This window comes from Pholcus phalangioides, unplaced genomic scaffold (genome assembly GCF_987345545.1).
Source record: "Pholcus phalangioides strain wild (caught in Gottingen) unplaced genomic scaffold, Ppha-v1.0 ptg000013l_1, whole genome shotgun sequence".
Classification (NCBI taxonomy): domain Eukaryota; kingdom Metazoa; phylum Arthropoda; class Arachnida; order Araneae; family Pholcidae; genus Pholcus; species Pholcus phalangioides.
The window spans coordinates 9,124,520-9,151,258 of record NW_028301606.1 but is presented as its reverse complement, the minus strand read 5'-3'; the positions used below and the strand labels follow the sequence as shown (position 1 = coordinate 9,151,258).

The window sequence follows — 26,739 nt, the reverse complement described above, 5'->3', positions numbered from 1 at the left end:
CAATTTCGAAACCGTGACGTTCATAATTCACGATGGATTCACGTGAATGCTGTGTGAGTTGTGACGTCTGGTTTCTCGCTAGAAACTTCGGTGACAAGTTGGCCGTGAAAATTGCGGCTTTGAGCAGAGGGAAGCTCGAGGATTTTATTAATCCCACACTGCCTCGGCCGGTGGAAACTCCACAGGTCGTAAATCATTGATGAAAAGCAGTTTCCAGGACTACATTTACGGCTAAAATGTTTGGGAACCGGAATCAAGGGCTTGCTCCCGGAAGGAGAGGGGAGAATGTGAGGAGAGGTTTCCTCTAGAATCTCTGGATATCACTGGATGAAAACATATCGCCGCCCGTTGCCTGATTCAGTATGAATAACGATGAATATTCATAAGAAAAATGGACTTTTCTACTCCGTTAGAAAGATGGTATAAATTTTTTATATCCTCTGAAAGCTCTGGGCGTTTTTTGGGGCTCGTGTTTTTAGCTGTTGATGCTTTTCTGTCTGTTATATTAAAATGTATATTTTATAAGAACACGGAAAAGTTGGAAGTTTATTGAGATGTTCAGCCCTGCGTTTATCGTAAAATTCGGTGTATTTTAAATATACAAGGTGCGTAGCAAAAAACTGAGGGGGGGGGTTAGGTATGGCATTTCACTGAGGAACCGTTGATCCTAGACGTATACCTTCCAATAGACCCAAATAAAAAATGAAGTAGAGCATCGATTATCCGAATACCGATCAACCGAAAGCATTCCGGTCAGAAAATTCAAATTTGCGTGCTATGTAAAAGTTCCGCTAACGGCCGCTGATGTTTTTAGTGAAGAAAAATAAAATATTTGGATATTGCTTTTTGCTAAACTGTAGGCCTACTTTAATGGCCATTTTGAATTTGTCAAACTAGGTTAGTCAGTTAGTTCTGTGTTATTTTTAAGATTGTGTGATACAAAATATATACAGATTTATGTTTAATATTACGGTTTCTTTGTTTCATGCTGCTCCTATGACATTGGTGCAATATTGTTCCATGAATGATCGGTTATCGCAAAAATCAGTTATTCGAGCACCCCCATTCACCAATTATTTTGGATAATCAATGCTCTACTGTATATGGCATACGCATTTGTTATGGGCATCTTTTCCTCGGCCAACTCGTTGGACATTTCACCTGTTGTGGTCTTGTATTTGTATAACTAGAAAAAAAGTATAGAAATAACGTGTAGACCTCACAGATACATCATTCATATCGCAAAGGGTTGTATATTCATTAAAATAAAATAAAAGCTGTTCACACGAACACCAACTTCCAATTAGAAAGTTGCTGTCCTGTCTCTCCTGATGGCAAAAAAAAAACAATTTCACGGTTTCTAAGTTCAATATTCACTGAGATATTCGAATTCGAAAAACGGAAGAAAGGTGGGAAAAACAGCTATAAATATGTGGAAAACCCGTTTCACCCGCATTTAACGCTGTTTTTCCAAAAATTTCCTCCGTTTTTGGATTAATAAAACCCCTTGAAACCATGAATGATATATCTGAGTACTTCACGTCATTTGGAAATTTTTTCTAATTCGAATTATACCTCTAGGATCAACGGTTCGCCAGTAAAACGCCATACCATCTATTTGCTATGTACCCTGTACATATTTTTTTCAATACGTATGCTTAGATCTTACTTTTGGGAACTTATAATTGTATATGTTACTGCCAAAGCGCAAAGTTGTCCAGTTCAAGCCCCCGGAAAAGACCTAATCGGAGGGCCCTGAAATTAAGTTTTCCGTCTCAATTACTCAGATTTCCGAGTCAAAAATGAGGCATTTACTTGAGCGACACCCGCTATTTATCATAGAGCCTAATCTCATCATCATGCAGTGCCCCCATGCACATGATAAGGCACGCTCCCCGGTGCCATGCCTGTGGGGCGCATGTGTTAAGACGGCCCTGTGGTAATTTATTAAAGAATCAGACAATATCTTCCTTTTTCAGTTCAGAAACAAATAAAATAGGTGAAGTAACATTCAATTCCCGAAAATTTAAAAAAAAAAACCCCTCTGTTGTGAAAAGTACCGTTATAAAAATGTGTTCTTCTCCATTGTTGGTGTAGATACGCCATCTTTGCCAGCATATATGGGGAGTATAGCCGAAGATGCGTGCGCAGGTGTCCCCATGTCTAGGCTCAAACATTTCTCTGGTATGAAAACCCTCTCCACCGCCTTCTTTGTCATATTGGGCACTTATATAATAAATAATATCGTCACACTGGAACCCCTGTTGCCATCTATGAAGTATAAAAAGATAATAAACCTCAGCCTTCTTAAAAAAATCCTGCTAACCTGAATAAAATCTTTATTTCGATGGCACCAGGCACGGGGCGCACCGGGTTTGGGAAGGGTACAATTAATTTCTTCCAGAGAATTCTCGGTTGCCAACTTTTTAAAAAATCATTTACATTCAACAGAAATTGATTTACACAGCATGTATATGTATTGGATCCGAAGGGATCATCACAAAATATCTCGGTGAAATGGTTCAATTTCCTTTCGATGTTTTAACATTTTTCAAATACGTATAGTAAAAAATATTTTTCACTTTTTTTATCGTCTTGGGGGAGATGGAAACGGGCCCTCTTGCCCCTTTCTGCATGCGCCTCTCATACAAGCATAGGCGTACGCAGAATTTTCTCGAGGAGGGGGGTTTTCAGATTTTTCCTTCTGGGGGTTTACGTTTTTTTCCTGTAAAATAACACTACAATCTTGGCTCGGGGGCGCTGTTAGAACCCCAAACCTCCCCTTTGCTCATAGCCAATGCATACAAGGAATCCTTTTTTTCCAAACAGAAGGCACATTCTATCTTATTTCACTTGCAGAAACCTGTTGTTTCTCAGCGCACAGAATTTCGATATCTTTGTGCTACCTTATACCATACAGGAGATTTTTTCCGCGCTGCAAAAACAAATGTCTCGAAAGCATTCCTTCTCAGACTCTAAACGTTCATATTTTATAAACTTATTGAATGTTTACGAAATTACAAAAAACTTGTGAACTTGACAAAATGGTGCCTTTCTTAGTTACTTGTGTCCATATACCCAATAGATGGAAAAAAATGAAATTTGATCAGCAGAAATATGCCTTCTAGAAAATAGAGACAAACGAGAAAATACAGCTCAGTTTATGGTTTGCATGTATAGTCGAATCTCGTTATAACGAACTCCAAGAGAACGGAGAAATCACTTCATTGATCATTTTGGTCGCACCACGGTCATTTTCTGCACATGAGGGCTAATTAGACCGGGACTTACAATTTATTGCCGATGCCGAACGTCAGGCTTGTTTTTATACTCATCGAGAGGTTGGTGCGCTAACCCCTCGATGGGGGACTCCCTGCGGTAGCAATTTTTTGCTGCGGTCAAGTCGCCGTTTTTTGTTGTACCCCCTGTGCCAGGAAAGTTTGCTGACAAGGACGAACCGTGTATCGAACTTGCGAGACCTCTAAACATCCTTAGGTCCTTTAGGCTAGCATCTTATTGACCGTGCTACCGCGCCCAAATTTCACTTCGTTATAAAGGAATTCCAGGATTTTGCATTGTTTCTATGTGAACTTATCTGAAGGATTAAAAAAGTTTTCGTTGAAACGAGATTTTCGCTATAACGGTATTCGTTAAAACGGAATTTGACTGCATATAAGAAACACAAAATATATACTAGTACTTTTGCTGCCATCTATCAAATAAAGAACACAACCGTTATAATTATGCTTTGAAATTGGAAACTGGTTCTTCATTATTATGCTGTACAATATCAAGAAAAACCCGTTATAATTTCGAAGGAAATTTCATGATTCAACTATTAATATTGCTTAGAAATTAGTTAGTAATATCATACCATATTGATTTCTTTTAATGCGGCACGAATCTTCTTCAAAGCGAACGTTCTTCATGCGAACGTTCTTCTAATCAAGAACCGATATCAATCCAAGAATTTTAGTAGTTGTGAGTTTTATTTGATAGGTGACAGCAGATGTTCCAGTTTGAATGATGTTTCTTATACACATGTAAACTGAATTTTCTACTCCGTATATTGTTACCGATAAAATTATGTTTTTACCCGTTTATTGGCTATTAACAAAACTAACTAGGAAAGGCACCAACCATTTTTTTCATGGGGTGACTAAGTTTACGAAATATGGATGTTTAGAGTCTGAAAATGATCGAGAATGCTTCCGCGTTCATAAGTGTTTTTTGTTGAACAGAAAAAAATTCCCTATATTGCTTTAGGTAGCGTGTTATTTTGTCATTCCGCATAGGTATCGAAATTTGGTTAGCAGAGAAACAACAGGTCTTGTGCAGGTGGGGAAAAAAATAAAATATGCTACATCCCTCCCCAATCTGAAAAAAAAAGTTAGAGGGACAAAAGTTATATAGAGGTAAACTTCAAGCACATTTCTTTCATATAAAATTGTTCCTTGCCCCACAAGCATTTCGGTGTTCGTCATGACCCCGATATCCTGGAGTCAGACCCCCGAGATTGAGGGAGCCTCTTTGGTGAGCCTCTTTTTTAGTGAATTTATAGTAAAAAGAAAAGAAAAAAAGATTAATTCGCTCCCCCCCCCCTGCTCTAGAGCTCTTGATACCCTCAACGGGGAGTATTACAGTTTACAGTGCAATGGGTCATTTAAAGTGAGGATGGACGCTTAATTTCGTTCTCAGGAAATATTCACAGACAATTCAGATGAGCATTGTATGATTCACTGATTAGCATCATTTATTAACCTTTTAACGACCAATGGTCACAATTGGAAACACATCAGTTTCATTAATTGGAAAAGAATTGCTCATACAAATATCATGATTATTTATCTTATAAAAGATTGAAAAATGTTTGAATTAAACAAGAAATTTCAAAATCAAATTAGATAGAAAATTCAAGAGGAGTTCGCAAATGTTCGAATTAACCGAGCTCTACTGTATTTAAGTATTTAATTTTTAATGCTTTTTCGACTTTTATATATAAATCTGCATTCTTTTCACATTAAAACATTCCAAAAGTTCTTTTCTTTCTCCTTTTTCAAATAAATTAATTAAAATCACGAAAATTTCACTTACAAAATCTAAACACCGATTTTTGCTGTGTTTACCAGTTGCTAAAATTAGTATTCGTCTCACTGTTTAACAGAAATCAATAAAATGTTATAGACCCTATAAATTTTTTTCCCCGTAATTTTCACACTTCAATAATTAAATCAGTTGATATGCGAATCAGTTTAAAATTCAAACGTAAAAGACGCTACGGAATTTCCCGGGAACGTTCCACGGGGATGGTCATTTACCGGTGAAGATCCTCTTTCATGGAACTCACAGACATAGATACTGAGCCGAATGCAAATTCTTACCACGTTAGTGCTAGTCACGTAAACCGTAACAGCTGTGTTTAAGTATGGCTCCACTCTGAGCAAATGGAACATCGAATTCGGAAGATCCAGGGGTTTCATCATTTGCATTGCTTATTCGCCCGAGGAATACTCTCATCGATTCGATACGTGGATAACGGAGATCTTTCTCATCGGCTTATTCCGTTCGTGAAATCAAGTGTAAGACGAGGAAACTAACATTACAGCTGCTGATGCTATGAATTTTGCAAAAAGAGTGTAAATCACTTGTTTTAAGCAGAAGCTTGAGTGCTTTGGAACAAGGGTGAACAACTTTTCCAGAAGAGCAACACTTTTATGACACGCAACTTTATTTGAAAAAAAAAAAATTGATATAAATGACAAATCTACTTGCCTTTCAGAAATTTTTTTGTCTTGGCAACTTCACTCTTTTGATATTTTTTTGGAAACCTTTTATTTGCCCTTGACAAGTTCCTTTTGGCTATAAATGACAACCTAATTCGACTTTTGCAATTTTTTATGGTTCAAATGATAACTTTACTTGCTTTTGACAGTTTTTTTTTTTTTTGGCTATATTTAGCAAATTTTCTTGAGCTATAAATTGCAGCTTTACTCGACGTTGACAATAACTTTTAGCCTGGCATCTTTACTTTCCTTTGACAAATTTTGTTGGCTATAAATTGGCAACTTTACTTGACTTTTGACACAATTATTTTTTATATTTTAAATGGCAATTTTACTCACATTTGACTTTTTCTTTTTTTTTTTTGGCTATAATTGGAAACTTCACTTTGACAGCGTATATATCGTATGGATAACGATTTTCCGTATTTACATCGGGTGGTCGTTATATCGAGAGGAAATTAAATAGGGCAGTGGTTATAGAAAACAATATGGGACTTACATCCTACTGGTCGTTATAATGGAATGGCTGCAATAACCTGGGGTCGTTATAATGGAATGGCTGCAATAACCTGGGGTCGTTATAATGGAATGGCTGCAATAACCTGGGGACGTTATAACGAGTGTCGACTGTGTACATGTGGTAAAAAAGCCCATAATACCAATTGTTTTCTATATTTTAGAAAGCACATCTTTTATTGTCCTTTCCGCACAAAATACTGCTATACAGGGTGCCCTGAAAGTCGTAATTCGAACTTTATCTAATCAATCGCTCGTCGTGCGGATATTTTTTCGATTAAAAAAATGCTCGAAATGTGTTCAGAAACCGCTGTGTAAAAGTTTTGAGAGTGAAAATACAGTGTGTCGCAAAATGAAAAAAAAAATCTAAATTTTTATACTGTCCGCACGTCCTCTAACTTCAAATTGGAAAGTTGTTGCCCTGTGCATTCTGAGCCCAAGAAAGAAAAAAACGTTCACGTACCCAGGTGCAATATTCACTGAGATACCTAAATTGAAATATCGGAGAAAAGTTGGGAAAAACAGCATAAATGAGGGAAAGAAGCGCTGTCCGTTATTTAATGCGGTTCTTTCCCGAGTTTGGAGTTCTTTCCAAGTTCCAAGTTTACGGTTCTTCTCCGAGAGAATTTTTAATTCAAATATCTCAGCGAATAAAGCATTGAGAAACGTGGATTTTTTTTTCTTTCTTGCTGGCCTCAGAAGAGACAGGGCAACAATTTTATAATTGGAAGTTAAAGAACGGGAGGGACCATACAAAAAATTAGATGTTTTATTTTGTGACTCACTACCACTACTTTAACACTACAGGCGCCTCTCAAACATTCCTTTACGGAATTTTCAACGAATTCGCACATGCTAGAATGTGTATGCTGAGTGTACGTATGGCTCTAACGTATTCATGTTTTCTAGTTGTGCTTGTTTCGTGTTCATGCTGCCACCTCTCTTCCTTTCTCTGGATGGAAATCATTGATTTTTCATGTTAAGTCAGTATCGTGTTGTAGATCTGCCTACTATCTGCGGAGAGACTTTTTCAAATAGTGGCCACAGTGACGTAGAATCGTTATAACGACTGTCGACTGTACACGTGTTCAAAAAACCCCATTATAACTATTTTTTTTTGATATTTTAAAAAGTACATCTTTTAGTGTCATTTCAGCACATAAAAAAAAGGGTATGCAGGGTGTCCTGCAAGTCCATATCCTGCTTTATTCCAGCCTTAAATGGGAGATCGGCACTCATTCGCGCCTCGAAGTTTTAAAACCGCAGAAAACCAACTTCAGCCGACAATCACTGTGCCGTCACCAGAGCTCGTTTGACACACTATATTTTCACTGTCTTAGCTCATACAAGGTAATTCCTGAACACATTTTGAGTATTTTTTTTAAGCTGGAATCATAACTGTTAAACGAACGATTTACGAGGTAACGGCAGAATAAGGACTTATAGGACACCCTGTATAAGTACGATACAGGGTTTTGTACAATACATTGTTTAGACACAGTTGATTTCAGCGTCTTTCGAGAGCTGCTGAAATATTTCACCTGTTCAGAGATTTATAAAATCGCATCAAATTAAGATGTTAGCCCATATTAAGTTCAAAGTAATGCTATTAAACTTTGCTAAGCAAGATTTTATCTGTTGATAGATAACATTAAAATCAAGACAAACTGTTTATTGTACCATTAATTAACCATTTAAGCTAATGAAAAATTCTAATTAATTAAATTCAAGTACTGATGTATTCATTTCTATTAAAAATACGCTAATATAGTACTCAGTAGCTAAAACAATTTGGTTGTACTGTGAAACATAATATCATATAAGTTACAGAATAAGGGTTCAGTCTCCCCGTTGAACGTTCTCACTCCCTGCGGTATGTAAGAATTTCGGTTATTTTCAATTAGCCACGTCTGCTAATGAATTTTACAAAGTAATCCCCCTAATTACTTCACGTCGGATAGAGTTGGGCTAATTAATCGAACGCCAGTTTCCATTTTCCCAAACCTTCCCAATGAGTTGTTCAATATGACGGAAGCGGTTTCCAGAAAAACCAATTTCAGTTTATTTTAATTTTTTTTTCCTTGTGTTCCAATTATAGGTTTTCAGTTTAACTGTATCTCTGATTTCCACGCTCGGTTCAGTTACGAAATCGGAAAGAAAATCATCCTTTTCCTTCTTAAAAGTGACATATTTGTTATTGGTTTTTACAAATAGACTCTTATTATCTCAGTTGATGGAAACACAAGAGGAAAGAATGGATTCTATCGAAGAGATTTGATTTGGAAAAAAAAAGAAATTTAAAACAACAAGGAAAATGGATATGAATACATTTTATTTTATTTTCCTGTTGAAGCTGAAGAATTTAGGGGTGACCATACGATTTTATTTCGAAAGATCTCTTTAAACAAATACAAATACAAATATTTGTATTTGTAGTTATATACCGGCGAAAATCTATCGAAAATCTATAATCTTATATCTGTGTGCGGTTTAGAATATTTTATAACAAAGTGTTGGAACTGATAAAAAATATAGTCGTCCTTGGTATTAACTCTATAAGCGGTTTTTGAAATTTTCCCTGATCCGTATTATAACCGCCACACTGGGAATAAAAGAGTTAAAAGCCCGAAATATTTCGGGGTGGCTGAAATAAAGCAGATGAAGTTTGATGAGATATCTCGTTTTGTTGTTCAGTGTTCCACTGCAAGGAACACCCAACTCGACTAGTTTCTCAAACCGTTAAATTCAATTATAAATGGATAAAAAGAGGTTTACCATTTACTTTGAAAATTTCTTTTTCAATCATAGAAGACACTACCGAACAAAGCAATCCATGATCTTCATCTGTGACGCGTTATTTAAAATCCTCGTATTTACAAGAAATTTTGTATATTTTTTTGTGATCACAAAATTGTACCTGCGTACTCCCTTAGGACTAAGTAGACAGCCTGCAACTTTTTTTGTTGAAATTCCAACTTTAAAGAGTAGTGTGCCGAAAAGGGTTAATAGTGAAATACTCAGCACTCGTGATGCATGTATAGTACAGTAAAAGGAATCATTTCTTTGAAACTTGCCTTAGATATTTGAAGTACCCATGACACAATCAAGATTTACAAAGATGTGATAAATTGCTTTATTTATACAGGGGTGTCCCGTATATCCTAATTCGGTCTTTATTCCCTCCCCCCCCCCTCAGCCGTTCGTCATTGAGGTATAGCTCTAACTTAAGAAATGTTCAAAATATATTCCAAAAATCACTCTGTATCAATCAGTCGAGTACGTAAATATAGTGAGTATCATAAAATAAAAAAAGTCTATTTTTTTACGGTCCTTTTGTAGTCCAACTTCCAATTGGAAAGTTGTTGCTGGTGTTTCTCCTGAAGCCGAAATAAAAATCCTCGTTTCTAAACGTAGTATTTGCTGAGATATTTGAATTCAAAAGTCTGATAGAAGGTGAAAGGGACAGCATAAACAAGGGAAATAAGATTTGTGTAATAGTTTATTCTGTTCTCTCTCACATGTGAGTGTTATTTTATAATTGGGGCAAACTCGCCCCAAAATAACTTTGTATAGAACTTTTTTATGATACAGTTTTGTAGTAACTGATGGTGCCCACCAATTCTTTGTTTTCTGGCCCACTGTTAAAAAGGTTTGGTCATCACTGCTATAATTCATTGATATAGGATAGACCTGTATCCTTTTTTTCTTAAAATTTTAAAATTAAAGAGCTGTTATGAAATTTTGTGATACTTTATGAAGTACCACCCATATCAATTTAAAAATGAATGAATTCCAAGTATCATTTAAAAGGGGAAATCATTCACCAGATAACTATACATATTATACATATTATATACAGCATATCCTGACTGATTTATTGATTGATTGATTCAACATCGCCAAGACAACACCGTTGAAGCCATAAATATGAAATTTCGTCAGTAGTTTCAATTTGTGATGTAAAGACTCACACTAAGAAGGGATTTTTGGAAATTCGACCACTAAGTGGGTCATGAGGGGTTTCAAAGGTTACATAGAGAAATCACGCCTAAACAGCACCTCCTGGAGATAGAAGATCTCCGCACTCGGCTTGTGACGTCGGTAAGTAGTCAATTTTCTTTCAGAATATTCAAGGAAAAAAAATTCCCTGCTCGTACCAGTATCATCGTTGTGAGGAAAATGAATGATCGGGCTCAGAATTGGCGATTTCTATGACCCACATCCAATCACTATGCGGTATTTGTGAGCCAATCAGGAAGATTCTATGCCAAAATGAGGAGATACGAAATAGGATGCTGTGTTTCAAAATGTGGCAAATTTGCTAGGTAGTCTGAATGACGTTTATGGCAAACACTGCAGAGGCCTTCTATCTCTAGGAGGTGCTACCCTGAACTGGGATTCGAACCCAAACCTGCAAATTCAAAGGCTAGCGCACTAACCACTCGACCGCCAGGAGGTCATTGGTGCTTTTAAGAATCAAGATTGAAATTCTTGATTCTTATTACGTTTTTTACGAGCTAAACTGTCTCTGAAAATTCCGAAACATCTTGAGGACTTTTAACCGATCCAGCATCAAGTTAGGATGTTGCGGCACATCGTTTGGGCATCATCTCCAGCAGGTGCTGGCTTAAATCGCTGAAGCTAGAGATACGAAATTTGTGCAGTAGTTTTATTTTATGATGTGAAGACTCACTAAGAAAGGACTTTTCAAATTTTAACCTCTTAGGGAGGGGGGGGGGGTCATAATACTGTTCAAAGGTTATATGGGGCATCATGGCAATCATGGCGCCAAGCTGAAAGTGATATATATGGGCGAATCATCGCCGAGTAATTTTCAAATTACCGAATCCACGCGAGCGTTACCGCGAATAACAGCAAGTTCCTGATAAAAATGAAAAATTACCATCAAATAAATGCATTCAAGATGCATCCAATTTCCTAAAGAAAATCCTATCTCGGAGGCTTTCATCAATTTATAATCCAATATGCATCTCACGTTCAAATTGAACACAAAGTTACAGAAAGATAAAACAGATTTCACTCATAAAATTTTTGAATTTTTCAAATTATCTCTCCACTTAACACAAGCAATATTCAAAAATTAGCGATAACTAAATACGCCAGTGACTATCCACGAAAACTTTTCCGTGGAATTATGGAATTTAAATTATACATAAAAAATGTATCAATCCTTGTAAATAACTTCACAGACACGAGGAAAAGAATCTTCAAAACTCCGAATTTTGAACAAATTTCCAGATGAAATCGCAGCCTTTATAACCACTTCTTTCCTCAACACGAATGAATCGGAAGCGAAAATTCTTCGGATAAATTTGTATATAGGGAGAAGAAAAATTTTCGATTACGTTCCGTGTATAAGCATGTCGCGCGCACACGTGCGTGTTTGCGTAACATCCAAGCTGAACGTAAGATCAGAACTGTTTAAAATGCTTGCTCTAAGCAAACTCTCCTTGCTAAATTTAGCAACGCGTTCCCAGTGATCCATCAAAAAAAGTCTCCTACTTTTTTTTTTCCTACGGTAGGCAATCTCTCGATGCCCGAAGCTAACGTCTTTCAACGTGTGGGAGTGCGAGTCCATATTGACTCCTCTTACAACGTTTTATCTACGTTCTAGTCGGAGTGCCGAATAAGTTCGCTTCTAGAGATTCACAAGAAATCGTTTTCTGTAAAGAAGGATCGAATTCACACGAACCGGCTTTAGTTTACACGGTTGAACGTCGTGAGGATGTGCACGGAGTAAATAAATGGTAAATACGTCCTGTGTTGTGTATTTCTCGCTGCGTGTGTGTGTAATTTAATACAAACATTTTATCGGTACGTTATCTCTTTATAGAAGTTCTGATTCTTTGGTTGGTATAGTTGCTATCGTATTTGTGAGAGTATAGAAGGTTGCTGAACCCTGTAGGACAGTGCGGTCCACTTCATTCGTTTGAAAACTTGTCTTGGGCCACTCTTGAATAACCTGCAAATGTGGCATGAGGTCACTAAAATGATCCGGTCCGTGAATATGCCACGTGTCACACTAAAGTGATCTTTAATTGTGCCGTGCGTTACCTCTTTCATGTCTTTAATTTCTCTAAATCTGTCAAGTGTCACTAAAGTTATCTATAAATGAGCCGTGGGTCACTAAAGTTATCTATAAATGTGCCGTGGGTCACTAAAGTTATCTATAAATGTGCCGTGGGTCACTAATGTGATCTGTAAATCTATCACGGGTCACTAAAGGATCTATAAATATGTCGCGCGGGTCACTAAAGGATCTATAAATATTTCGCGCGGGTCACTAAAGGGATATGTAAATCTGAACGAGTCACTAAAGGGATATGTAAATCTGAACGGGTCACTAAAGGGATATGTAAATCTGAACGGGTCACTAATGGTATGTAAATGTGCTATGGGCCACTCAAGTGATTTGCAAATGTGCTATGGGCCACTCAAGTGATTTGTAAATCTCTCACGGGTCACTGAAGTGATCTGTTAACGTGCTACGGGCCACTCAAGAGAAGTGAAACTATGCCGCGAGTCACTCAAGTGATACAGGGTTGATGGCTTGTGCTGCAAGCTACTGAAGTGACATGGAATTGTGCGGTTGGTCACTTAGGTAATCAGTAAATGTGCCTTGCTCTAAACAAAATTTAGTTCTTTGCTAAATCAGTAACGTTCCCAGTGATTCATCAAAAGTGAATCTTTCCAACGGTAGGCAACCTCTCTCTCGATGCTCAAAGCCGCATGTAACGTCTTTCAACACGTACGAGTCCATATTGAGAGTCCTCTTACAACGTTCTATCACGGCTGCCGTAATAAATAGTCAGATTGCCGAATAAGTTTGCTTCTCTAGAGATCAAGAGATCATTTTATGTAAAGAAGGATCGAATTCATGAACCGAGTTTACACGGTTAAACGTGAGGACGCGCGGAGTACAATGAATGGTAATTACGATTTCAGCCGGGTGAAGCTGTTGTCTTCGTATTCGATTACACAGAGCGAGATGTTTGTTAATCGGTACGTTATCCCTTCAGAAGTTGTTATATTCTCTGGTTAGAGTAGTTGCTATTGTACGTGTGAGAGTAGCGAAAATTAAATTTCTTTGGACGTGAATTGTTTTAGATTTTTTTAGGGTAAGGCCGTATTCACCGACATGGTTTGAACTGTAGTCGCAATTTTTGGATGACAGATCAACATAAATTGGTCGAAAACCTGAATTTAACCAATATCCGTGTCGATCTCTTGTCAAAAAATTGTGTGACTATGGTTTAAACCATGTCTGTGAATACCGCCCTGAGTTTACGGTGAGTGAGGGAGGAGGATTGTCAATTTTTCAAATTAAAGTCCTCCTTAAAATTCAAATGAGCAGACAGCTTTGATTTTTGGTATCTTAAACGGAGAAAAAACTGCCTTCGGATTTTTTTTTTCTTATTACAGTTCAAGCCCCTTCACCTGCAAGCTTTTTTTGGCAACACATTTCAATGACTTCTATTTGACGAATCGGCGATAAATCTGGTAATTTCATTGGTGCACCCTTGACCTACCCTTAAGGGGTATATACACAGGAAAAAATTCGTAAACCAGACGTCATCGTCCTGCTCAGTACAGATCTAGATACATGTTCGAGGGGGGGGGGGGTTCCACCCCCTCTTAATGTCCGTCGTGGGGTTTTTGCCAAAGCGATAAATCTGGTAACCCTGTTCTAACCTAACCACACGTTAGAAAAAGTAAGAAGGTGGCGGGGAGGAGGGAAAATACAATCGGGCTCGCTTGTTACGAGCTTAGCTATGCTATTTTGGTTGCTTGTAACGAACACAGATTTCAGCAAAGTACGCCTAAGACGAATTTGAATAATTTCCATGAGAGTTTCTTTGTAATCTTATTTGGATCTTCTTATCGATGCATTTAACTGTCTACTACAATATGTGTTGGTACATACAACTAACATATCTTTTATTTCTCTGAAAGGCATCCTGGTGGGGCGTGTTTTAGTACTGTGTGAAATCCTCTTTTACTTCATTTTTTTTTCATCTTTTTATTTTTGCAATTTTCTCTGTTAAATCCTATTTTGTTCGCAGGAAACCTTAATAGAGATAGAAAAGACTGGTTTGTACTCCAAAGCATCTAACATGCAGAACACATTTAGCTACAAACGGGCATTTCTAAATCATTAGCTAGATAGACGTGTTGGTTGTGTTGGTGTTATCATGAAACGAGTTGATTTTTCTTAATTTCAAACACAAAAACACGGTCCGTTGCTTCAAAAATCATTGAAGCTGTAAATTTGCTATACAGTTTGAAAGCCAAAACCGGGGGGAAAAAGTATTGTATCAAAGCAATATTTTGTTTTTTCTAAGTTTGCTATCTATGATTTTGAAGAGGAACTAAAAATCCAGCGAGAGATTCATAGAGAAAGCTTTTTTTAAATTGTTTAAAAATAAGGCACGAAAAAACGTCCCAGTAACCAGACTCTTGGAAAAACAAAGAAAACAGTACATTTTGCATGTTTATTAGGAAAAATGGTCGTAATCATATCGTGAAGGGAAAAAAAAACAATTAATATTTTCTTTTATGTATTTGAACACGTAAGATTTTAATATGAATTTCGACCTCTATTGATTCGTTTTATTTATACTTATTTTAGAATGATCAGATTATTGAAAAATGTGTATTGTGCATTTAAATTATGCTTAATTTTGCTTAAACGCATGATTTTTTAACCCAGAACTGATATAACGAATAGTTTCGCTGTTTATTCCAACTTCGTAATAAGCGGGTTCCACTGCAGGAGAAAAGGAAAAGATATAAATAAATAGAAAAAAAAAAGGAAAAAGATTTCCAATAGAGATAAGTAGATAAGAGAACATGCAGTAGATTTCTCTTCTCACCCACACCCTACGTGCTCACTTTCGTTCTTACATGCATATAATAGAAATACATGTGTGGGGGAAAATTATTAACAGGAATACAGAAAAACGGGAAAAGCAACTTCGGTTCATAGGATTACAATAAAGCTTCGCGATGATGATGAAAGAGGAGAGAAAACATGGATAACCGGATTGAATTTATTCCACTAGTGTCTGGACGAAATATTTCGTCCGTGATCGGGAAGGGGTAATAAATTTACTGACACACCCATTATTCTGGAACGCTTCGATATCTCTATGAGATGTGAAGTGGAATGTGCCTGTTCAATATTCAATGTCTCTGGGCAATGCATCAGCTAAAGTTGGTTCTACTTGTGATAGAATTTGTAACGAATATGCCGCTTCAGCACCATTATTTAGATAATTCAGAGCACTTTCGAATCACTTCAAACACTGGATTTTGGCATCACCAATGCGCTGTTGTCGATGATTTCAACAAGCTCAGGTAGACAAATGGAATACAGTATGTCCTTAGGAAGGCACATGGCACTTCAGCGATAAATAGCACTAGAATCAATATTATGAACCACAAAAAGTCATGCATTAACAATTCAACAGCTAAAAGAGTTAAAGATATGCCTTTCCGTCTGAATAAGTGACAAACTTTTTTTTAATTTTACCTGTTTTATTTTCACGTCATTTTTAGAATTTCATCTCAAGAAAGCAATAAAATCCATTTAATTCAAATCATCGAGAAGCGGTTCAACAGGCCACCAAGGCTATCATCTAAGAGCGACAGGAGCAGCTCAAAGGTTAACTCTTGCTGGAAAACTTTCGATAATTTTTTCTGATTCAATCTGGGTAACCACAAAATCGTTGTTGAAAATGCGACTTGGACCACTTTGACATTAACTCCCTCATATTGTCCTTCAAGGACGACATGAGACTTGGCTAAGTCACTTCGAGTGCTTCTATTCTTTTCAATTCTTTTAGGTAAAGCGATTGTGCATCGAGAATCGCTCGTCAGTAACTAAGCTTCAATACTTGGCTTCTCCTACAAAAAACATAGAACCGTTTGACGTAACAAGGCTTAGTCAAGTCTCGTATCGTGCTAGGAGGACTATATCTACAGTTATAAAGACACAAACACGCGCCCTTCCAGGTTTCACCGACAACTATTACAATGAATTACAGATTTAAAACGAATTTATACCAAATGATTTGCTCTACATGATATACAGGGTGACTCAAAACTCAACGTACAAACTTTCAGGAGAGGTAGAAAACATAAGAAACACAAAACAGAATCGCATAGGAATATATGACCGGAAACACCCAGCCTAATAAGCTGGAGGATAAACGAAGATGCATTGAGGTGTGGTGGACCCATACAACATCCCCTAAAGAAGAACCCCCTTCTTTAGGGGGTGTTGACCCATCCCATGCCCACCACGATCACCCGAGTTATCTAGCCTGGATATCTTCTTGTGGGGGACCCTGTGGAGGACACCCGTAGACTTCGACATCCATCCAAGTCGCAAGAATCTTCGTCGCAGCTGCAAACGTCTACGAAAAACCGGGTATTTTTGAAAGGGTTCGACAATCGATGCATCGCCGTTGTGAAGCGAGCATAACTGTGGATGGTGAGAACTTTGACCACTTCTTGTGGAACTTAACGTGTACACGTACTGTCCTCGTATAAAAGTATCGCTGAATAAAGATTTTTTTCCACCCATTAATTGCTTGTCATTTCTTCATATTCGCTTATCCTCCAGCTGATCGGGTTGGGCTTTCCGGTCATACATCCCTATGTGATTCTGTTTTGTTTTTGTGTTCTCTTCCTCCCCTAAAAGTTTGTACATCGAGTTTTGAATCACCCTGTAGATCACACAAGTTTCCAATCTGAATTATTCTGGGAAAAATTTCGCTACTTTTTTTTTCTAATTAAGTACCCATATGATGGAGGAGGTTATTTTTGGGTCATGCTGACTTCCCATGAAAAATGGAAATAAGTTCATTGATCCGTTATGATACATTCTCCCTGACACATATCAACGATACTCCATTCACTAGTTAAAGAATAAAAAACACAATTGCCAACACACGCACATGACATAGGGTTGTTCAAAATTCCGGAAAAATACGCAACAGCGTCTCTTCATTAACAAACTTCGAAGATGATCATTACGTAATGACTACTCAATGATTATTCTTTAGAAAATCGAAAGAACGATATATATCCAGCCCTACCATTAAATTTCAAAGAACAGTTCAAAGAATAAAGACTAATTGAGTTCATTTATTCGCCTGCATTGTCCACAATGAAGGCAATATCAATTATCCAAAGAAAAGCTCTATTCTCTATACGTCGAAATGCATAATAAGGTATACTTATAATTGCTGAAAAACTACGTATCAAAATTCGCCCGAAACGATACGTCATAGGGGAATACTTGTGCATGCATGAAATGATGAAATGTGAATGCTCGCTATTTCAGTTAATTATATTTCTTTGGGTACGAGGTTGTTTTTGGAAAGAAAAATGAACGAACCTGAATCTGTGCGATCGGTTCCAAAACATTACTTGGTGCCGACGTATATGATGGCATTCTCGTGAAAGAATGGCAACGTTTGGCACCGCGTATCAATCTACTCTTCGTAATTCTCACTGGAAGCCGGGTATAATTACTTCATTCATCATCTTAACCTTATTCGTCTCGCGTCGTACACCCGTTTGTAGCATAGGTCATCGAAGCTAGAGCTGAGTAATGATGTTTTTCCAGTTACCGGGATGTATCGGAGGGGCTGAACCAGCTAATCAGCTCGAGAGGCTGTTCGTTGAAGCCTGATTGTTGATGGATTTGCCACCGCTCTACGCAGTGCTCGTATCGGGACACGAGAGCTCAATCATAAACCCGAATGTAATAAATATTTATTGATTTTTTTCAAGAAGTTTTTTTTTTCCGGACTGAAATTCGTTATTAGCATATAATTATTCATTTTCTTTCTAGGTTGTATGGCATGAAATGTCGAAACTTTTGTTCTAATATATATATATATAGGCCGTAATTTTCAGGAAGTCGTTCAAAAGATAAAACGTTTCAATTTTTTTCCGAGATAGAAATTCATTTCTACGTTACGAACTTTCATTCTTCGTGACAGTTTTTCACGGAAATGTATGTTTTGATTGCTGTGTCGTTTATGAAACTCAACCAACAGCTGGCGTCACAAAACTCCCAATTTCAGAATCGATTTTTAAGATCTGGACATCAGAGGAAACTTTCTTACATTTCGCGATAAGATAAATAACAGCGTTATTTTTTCAAATATCTTAGGCCTTCATTTCTAAGGTGAACTTAGAATGTATTGCATGGGTAGCATACAGTACTTATCAAATCGTGAATCCATAACGACGAACTTCGTTATTATGAGGGTGTTCTATCATGTCTTATAAGAGAATGAACAAATATGAGTGACCAGAGTCTGATTAAGGACTGTATATTCGGTGAGTAACTCGCTGGATTGCATAAGACATGTTCATAAGAAAAGCAGTACGAAAATAAGTTCTAGAGACTCTCGATATGGCGGATTTAAATTTGAATACACATATTCAATTTTATGAACGGAAACCTAAAGCTCTCAGATGAAAATCTCATCACATATCCAAACCCAGCTTATAGGAGTTGCATCCAACACTTTTACCCTTATTAATTCTTTCTTGTACGGAACGAAAGCCGCTGTGGTGGTCGAATGATCATAGTGACGGACTCGCATCGCGTTGTCCCGGGTTCGGACACCACTTGCGCCACAGTGGTGGTCGGCTGAAGTTGGTTTTCTGGGGTTCCCAGCTTCGAGGCGCGAATGTGAGCCGATCTCCCCGTTACAAGAAGTCTCGCCTTAGAGAGCAACAGGCCTACAAACGTTACAAATATTTGAATACACATATTCAATTATCATTACACTTCACATTTTAAATATAGATGGCAGTGCTGAAAAATCATACACAACACTAGATGCACACTCAGACTGTTAGATACATACGCTTACACTTCCGGCACAACTCACTGGGTGGTGGTTGCCCAGGATGATAGACCTGAGTTGTGCTCGGTTTGAATGAAAGAAAGAAAGTATAAGGAAAAATTCTCAACACGGTAGTTAAATAGCATGATAATTTAAGCATTCAAAATTCTCACTGTAAAATATGGAAACCAAATGGCAGCACCAGTGTACCACAAAGAAAGTTTTTCTCTAACAACAAAAATACGTTAGGGCCATGCGTACACACACACAGCACGTTCTGGCACGGTATGAAGCGATTCGTTAGAAAATCCCCAGAGGAATGTTTACGATATACATGCACAGTTCGGTAATATAGAAGGCAACATTGGAACCTAGAAACTTTACAAAATGCCATTATTGTGTATCGAAGAAGACGATAACAATATGTTGTTAACAATCGAAGAAGACGATAACAATTAAGCAAAAAAACATCTCCCTCTAATGCTTTTACGACGAATTGCAATAGAATACGATTGACTGTAAAATTGAAGAAACAAGAAACATATCAGCAAAAAAAGAGAGGAAATCCAGACGTGATGAGGCATTTGATGACTGTAAGAGAGAAATATGAAGGTTATGAAATTTTCATACGGCCCCAAGTCAAAAAGTGTCAATTAGTGAAATTTGCGGCTGTATATATTCATTGTTTTATGACAAAGTATTGCCAAATTTAATTTTTTAAAAGCCTGGAGTTCTTGGGGCGATTATTTTAGCACTGAAAAAAAATGGCAAAAATCAGATATCTCGGAGAAAATTGGCATCCGAACGTCCCAGGAAAAAAATATTTTTCCGTTTTATGGAAGCCTCGCTGTTAAGCATTCATTTTTTTTCCAGAAAAGGTTTTTAATATTTTACTTTCATTTCAGAACGAACCGGAGCAGTTTTATCGTGCATTCTTCATATAACACTTCATATACAGTTACACAAAATAATAAACAAGGAGCTAATTTTCAAAAGGAGGACATTTCCACTTTTTTTTTTCAAAATGCAATTTTCAACCGTTTTTTTGAATCTTTGGGATGAGCTCCGTCGGATCATGCAACAGGGTTTATTAAATCGCGAACGTTTTTTGTTGAAATTACAATGTTAAGTGGGTCGTTTCTACCAAAATAGAGCGTTACCCGCCTTGGTCATTAGCTTCGATAATCTGGTTGGGCACTTTGCCTGTTGTGGTCTTTATATTTGCATTTGTATATAAAGTGGATATCCTACTGACGTTAAGATTTTTTTTTCTTCAAAACGTTACATTTTACAGAAATACTTTCAAAATTGCAATTTACAGTAGAACCTCTCAATAACGGACACCCATGGGACCGATAATTTCGATCGCTACCAAGGAGTGTTTGTTAATGGGTAGTAAAATACAATGAATCCCGTCGACATAATTTGAAGTGCCTGTTGGTGGGCGTTATAGGAGGTTCCACTATAGAATGATCGTGTTTTTCGTCATTCACTAGACAGAGAAGTAAGGGTACCTTTTTTGACTAGGTAAGATCGTCCAGAATCAACGGGTGACGCGGAAATTTTGAATTTTTCAGCATTGACCAGCTCCAATTTTGATCAAAAAGGGTAACATTTCCACTAATTTTTTTCATTCAAGACGGAACATCTCCAAAATTCGAATATAGATAACTCCCCGAATGACAACTCCCATACTTAGATAAAACAATCGTAATCTTTATCATGAGCAGTGTGTTCATAGTGTGTTAATGTTACCTAGAACATTACAATTATTCATTCATCAGACTTCACTCTCTTTGAGTTGAGAAAAAACTCATAGATTTAAAAAAATCAATAGCAGATGGCAGCACTACACATAACGAGCATTACACAAAAACGAACTTCACGTAAGGTTCACTATACATACACACACACATTCCAACATGTACCAATTCGTTAGAAGTTTCGCAGAGGAATATGGGCGAGGAGCATGTCTGGTTTAATAGTGCGTTTATAGTATTATTTATTAGTTCTTTCTTTTATATTTTTAAGGAGACACCAGTATCGATTGGTGAGGAGAGGGACAATGCAAGGTTATGGTGTCACAGGGAATTTTTCTCTAATAGGGTTGGTAATAAATGGAATAGCTTACCACCGGAGGTAGTTAATTGTAACACAATTGACACGTTTAAAAAGAAATACGATAAACATATTGGAGTAAATCGAGAAGCTATCCATTCTTAGAATAAGACAACCATAAGTATTCTTTATGGACATTGTATAACTTTTATCACGTGTATATATTGTTTATAATTTTTATTAATTACATTTTTAATTGGGTTGCTGTATTTTTTAGTTATATGACATCCATATTTTTATGGGCATCTTTTTCTACAAAAGGGGACTGTTTAGCAACAGCTCCCTTTTGAAGAATAAGCTCCTTAAGTATCAATCATACATAAAACGTTCGAGTGAAATTATCAAGTCTATCAAGGGAGTCAAATGAGATACATCAAAACAATTTACTTCTAGAACACAAAAAACTTCTTCCATTCGTAACTACATTGTCTTATTATTTCTAAACTTTTCAGATACTTAAATTGCCATTGGAACAATCTTTCCTCCTGCGGCGAATTCAACACCGAACGAAAGACGGATCCGTTATTTAAATTTAACAAGCGCTAACTCTATTTCACTCGAAAATAAACTAATTCGAGACACACACACAAACACACGTATACGGGAAAGATTTCGAATTCAATTCGCAGAAAGACTTTTCTTTGAGGCGATAAAAATCTGATTGAGTTGTTGGTCGCCATCGACGGTTCCGATGCAAATTCGTTCGAATTTCTCAAGTTTTCTCGTAGAATTTCCTAAGGAGAAATTGTTTTGCAACTTACGCAAGACTAATGATTCGATTAAAGGTGTATTCGATTGAATTGTGACCACCGTTCGTAAGAAAATACGCGTGTACTGAAATAGCTGTTCCTTCTTCAATTCTTATTGTTCAGTCTCTTGGAAACGACAGTAAAAATAGATTTTTTTTTATAATCATTTCTCACGGATTAATAGCAAATAATACATTTTACAATGACTCTTAATTTCGAATGAGAAAATGTTATAATCCTGAAAATACGAAAAAATTACTGGGAATACTATAATACACAGTATTCCACTGGAAACTTCCCAAACGTACACTCCCCGTTAGTGGACACTTTCCTGCTCTTGTTGAATAAGGTTTTAATGCTAACACTTAAACTTAATAACCCTCCCGGTTAGCGGACACTCTCGATAGCGGGTAGTAAAATCAAGCAAACTCTAAGATTTTGCAAACTCTACTTTATTAATTTTTGGTCATAAACATGGAATCTATCACTTTTAGCTAAGAATATGTTTAATCCCAAGATCGTGTTAGTAAATATGATAAATCTTCAATTAATTACTTAATTAACTAAACATAATTACGGTCCAGGATGGTGAATTCCAATGTTAATGTTGGTTTTGTTTGATAATACGCGTGAAGAAAGCCAACATTGCAAGACAATGATAATGTTGTTATGAATGTTTATTTCTTCTTCACACTTATTTGAATTTAATTTACTTTTTATTGCAAAATATGAGTGGTATGTACGAGTAAAAATGTTCAGTTGTTTTAATGAAGAGAAGAAACAAAAGGTTATAAATTTTTCCATATTTATCAGACTTTCCAAATTCATTAGGGAATTATGCATTAAAAGTCATAAAGCAACGGAATTTAATTAAACTTTCTTTATCAAGACGATTGGTGATTATTCATAACCACTGGTGTATCACTTTTACACACAAAGTAACATATCCATTTTAACATTAAAATGTATGGGAACCAATTGCAACCGAAGTCTAACGTCGTATAAATGTGAAAGTCGTATAAAAGAGATCCAATTGTATATCTATACCTCCCCACTCCTCATTAGCGGACACTTCCGGTTAACGAACAAAATTTTTGGTCCCACGGCTGTCCGTTATCGAGAGGTTCTACTGTATTTTATCATGATGAGATGAATGCGCGTGCCTTTCAGTTCGCGCACCACGTATGCGATATTGCTACCATTCGTGAAAAGAACTGCTCTGTATAGGATCAAAGGGGGTACACAAGATCAACCTTTGGAGATGGCACAAAAGGCTTAAGGAGGGGTGCAAAAAATATTTTCCCGAGAAATTTTGAGTACCCACCCATCAAAAAGAAATGGGTTGAAATATCATGGAAAAGGTACTTTCTCTGGATTATATAAATTTTTAATTTATTTTTTAGTAATTATAATTATATAATAATTTATCATTTTTAGTCTCCTTGGGGGACCTAGCATACCCCCCCCCTATGTCCCCCCCTATGTCCTCCCCACGTATGCCTCTGGTCATATGATCCGTATTTTAAGGATATTTTGCAGTAATTTTGGCAGTAAAAATAATAATCTTTTCTCTCTCTCTCTCTCTCTCTCTGTCCCGAATTTTCACCAAAGTTTACGTGAATTTTTATGTTTTACGGAAATCAAGATATGGATTATATTTATCGCTCATAAATTATATTATGATAATTATTATAATTAATTAAAGTCACGTAAATTTATTAATCTAATATAGAGTTAAATTGAGCGTTTATTTCGGGAATTACATTTATATCCGTTGGGATCTGCAATGTCAATCTCGCCATTGTTGATTTTTCTGTGATGAATAGCAAATTTGCTTAACTTTGGTAATTTTGTTGGCGCTGTTCTGAATTTCCCCGTGAGAATCTTGATTTCCCGTATTTTTCCTGAGGAAATATGGTCAGCCTAAATGTATGTATTCCCCGTTTTTGTCGGGTTTTTTTAAATAATAGCGTGATTCCCACGTGTTCTCCGAAGAGATCCGTAAAACCTGTCCTGGGAATTTGTTAGCAGACACCTGCTCCCCCCTCAGCAGCATCTCCTAGAGATAAAAGACCTCCGCACTCTGCTTGTGACGTCAGTAAATAGTTCATTTTCCCTCAGAATATTCAGGGGGAAAATTCCCCGTGAGGAAAAGAAATGTTCGGGCTCAGAATTGGCGATCTCTTTTCCCCACATCCAATCACTATGCGGTATTTGTGAGCCCACCAGGAAGATTCTACGCCAAAATAAGAAGAAACGAAATAGGATGCTGTGTTTTAAAATGTGGCAAACTTGCTAGGTAATATGAATGACGTTTATAGCAAACAGTGCAGAGGCCTTCTATCTCTAGGAGGTGCTACCCTGAAACGGGATTCGAACCCAAACCTGCAAATTCAAAGGCTAGCACACTAACCACTCGACCACCAGGAGGCCATTGATACTTTTTACGAGCTAAACTGTCTCTGAAAATTCCGAAACATCTTGAGGACTTTTAACCGATCCAGCATCGAGTTAGGATGTTGCGACACATCGTTTGGGAATCAATGTAAAAGCGTAATGCTGGTGTGATCTACCAAAATTCTCCGAAATTGATGAGAATGCTACGATTCTTTTTAAAAGTCAAGTAAAAGATATTGATAGATTTAGTAAAAATGGAAAAATTAAGCTATGATTGCGACACTTTCGTAAACTAATCAGATAAAATAAATTAGATAAACACACATGAAAATGAAAACACATGAAAATGAAAATATTGTTATCCTACCCTTAATCTCTCAAAAAATAGCCAATTTCTAAAATTGGCACCGTGTTCGAGTGCTGCCGCTCGATATATAGCGATAGTCTCTCTTCAACGATACTTTTTCTTGGTCGGGAAACTATCGTTATATCGAGGTTCTACTGTATTCCTTTCAAACACGTTTAGTGATACCCACACTGCATAATAAAAATAACGGTGTGAATACCGTATACATATAAATATAATTTTCAATCAAAAATTATGTTGGCTTCAACCTGAAACATGGGATACGGCTTTTTTTGATCACGTACTAATCAATTACCGCTACTACTGAATGAATAAGATCACTAATTATGTAAATTTCTGATAACAACTAATAAACGGAACCCGGAAAAATAATTACGTATAATATCCTATATATTACGTACAAGTGAAATAAATAGTTTAGGAATGCAATTACTCCTCTCTTTTCGCAAGCATAATAATACTTATCGTATGGAATGAATAGCGCTATAAATAAAGACTCACCGCTTACGCCACTGTCATTACGACTGTATTTCTGTAGGCATTCTTCAGCTGATGTCGGCATCTTCTCGTCCAGGCTAATGTCCATTTCCATTAAAACGTCACTGACTTCCATTCCAAGTCCCATTCTTCAGATATACCAAATATTTTAAGATAAACTCTGATGCGTTACTGTCCACGAAAACTGTTTTAATTCTTAGGTCGTATCATGTTTAGTTTCAACGTGCTTTTTCAGATCATAAATTCGTTTTCAGGATTTTATTTTAAATTTCAGAAAATTCTGTTATCGCATCAACCAATAAGAAATAGGATCTCGAAATTTGAAAATTCCACAATTGTTTGTACACGAGACATACTTTGAAAAAACTAAAGTTTTTTTGAAGTAATTATCGGAGAAAATTAGAAATTATTCGTCTCTGCCAAGAAGTCAAAATCTTCAGATAATTCAGTAAATACAACAGAACTTCAAAATTATTAAATTTAGTGAAAAATCAGGAAAAGATACGAAAATTTTCTCTCAAGAGTTTCCGATTTTTCAAAAAAATTTCCTAAAATACACCTGTTTTATGTTTTCAAGGAAATAAATTTACACGAATGCTAAGGAAAAATATTCTCAGATATTTACGATCCATCCACTCACATACGAGGAATGTTTCTTATGGATCGAGTAGAGAAGAAGAATCTCTTACCGGCGAAAGAGGAATGCGTAGAGGGCGCTTCGGTTGATGGCCGCTTGCGTCCAATCAGGGGTCAGTGACAAGTTTTTACGTGGGTGGACTTGGACAACAAATCGCGTGTTCTGCGCAATTCAACTTGACGTGTGTTTGTCTGTCTGTGTAGAAGCAACAATTTGCTAAGCGCTAACTTTGATTGAATAACAAAAGAGAGAAATGAGGTCTTCTTCTTCGCCCTTGGAAGTGTGATGAGTTGAGACTAGAAGGAAGTTAACATTGGAAGCACAGTGTTTTAGAGATATTGAAATGACCTTAGGTCAAGGATGTTTTCGAAACTGTTTGGGAGGGAAAATAACACTTCCAACGTTTTTTGGAAACTTCGATTCATGTTTCAAACTACTTATATTTCTGTAACGAGGAAAAATGTATTCGTGTAATATTGTTTCAACAATCACGGGAAAAACCAAAAAAAGGAGACGTGATAATAACAGGGGGTGCACAACCTTTTCAGTTCGCGGGCCGCATACGCGGTATTTTTGCCGCGGGCCACAAACTAGTTGAAAAAAACGGACGACCGTAAGGTCCGTATTTTACGAGACATTTCCTAATTTTGACCATCAAAGCTTTTTTATAAAATATCCCGTTTTTTTTTTCAATGACGCTTGCTCTGGAATTTTTATTCTTCACTGAAATCAAGGAATTAAGATTATTTTAATGACTCTTGCAGAGTCATAATTATCATAA

General features: G+C 36.8%; 1 protein-coding gene across 1 annotated transcript in view; it reads right to left on the bottom strand.

The window, feature by feature from the left end:
* LOC149078571 (corticotropin-releasing hormone receptor 2-like) overlaps positions 1-25,939 on the bottom strand; it is a 104,477-nt gene extending 78,538 nt beyond the window's left edge. The window contains exon 1 of the mRNA XM_089240687.1: positions 25,325-25,939. Within this exon, the coding sequence (XP_089096813.1) occupies positions 25,325-25,448 (124 nt within the window). The 5' untranslated portion in view covers positions 25,449-25,939. The remainder of the gene's footprint in view (positions 1-25,324) is intronic.
* Positions 25,940-26,739: the final 800 nt, after the last annotated feature.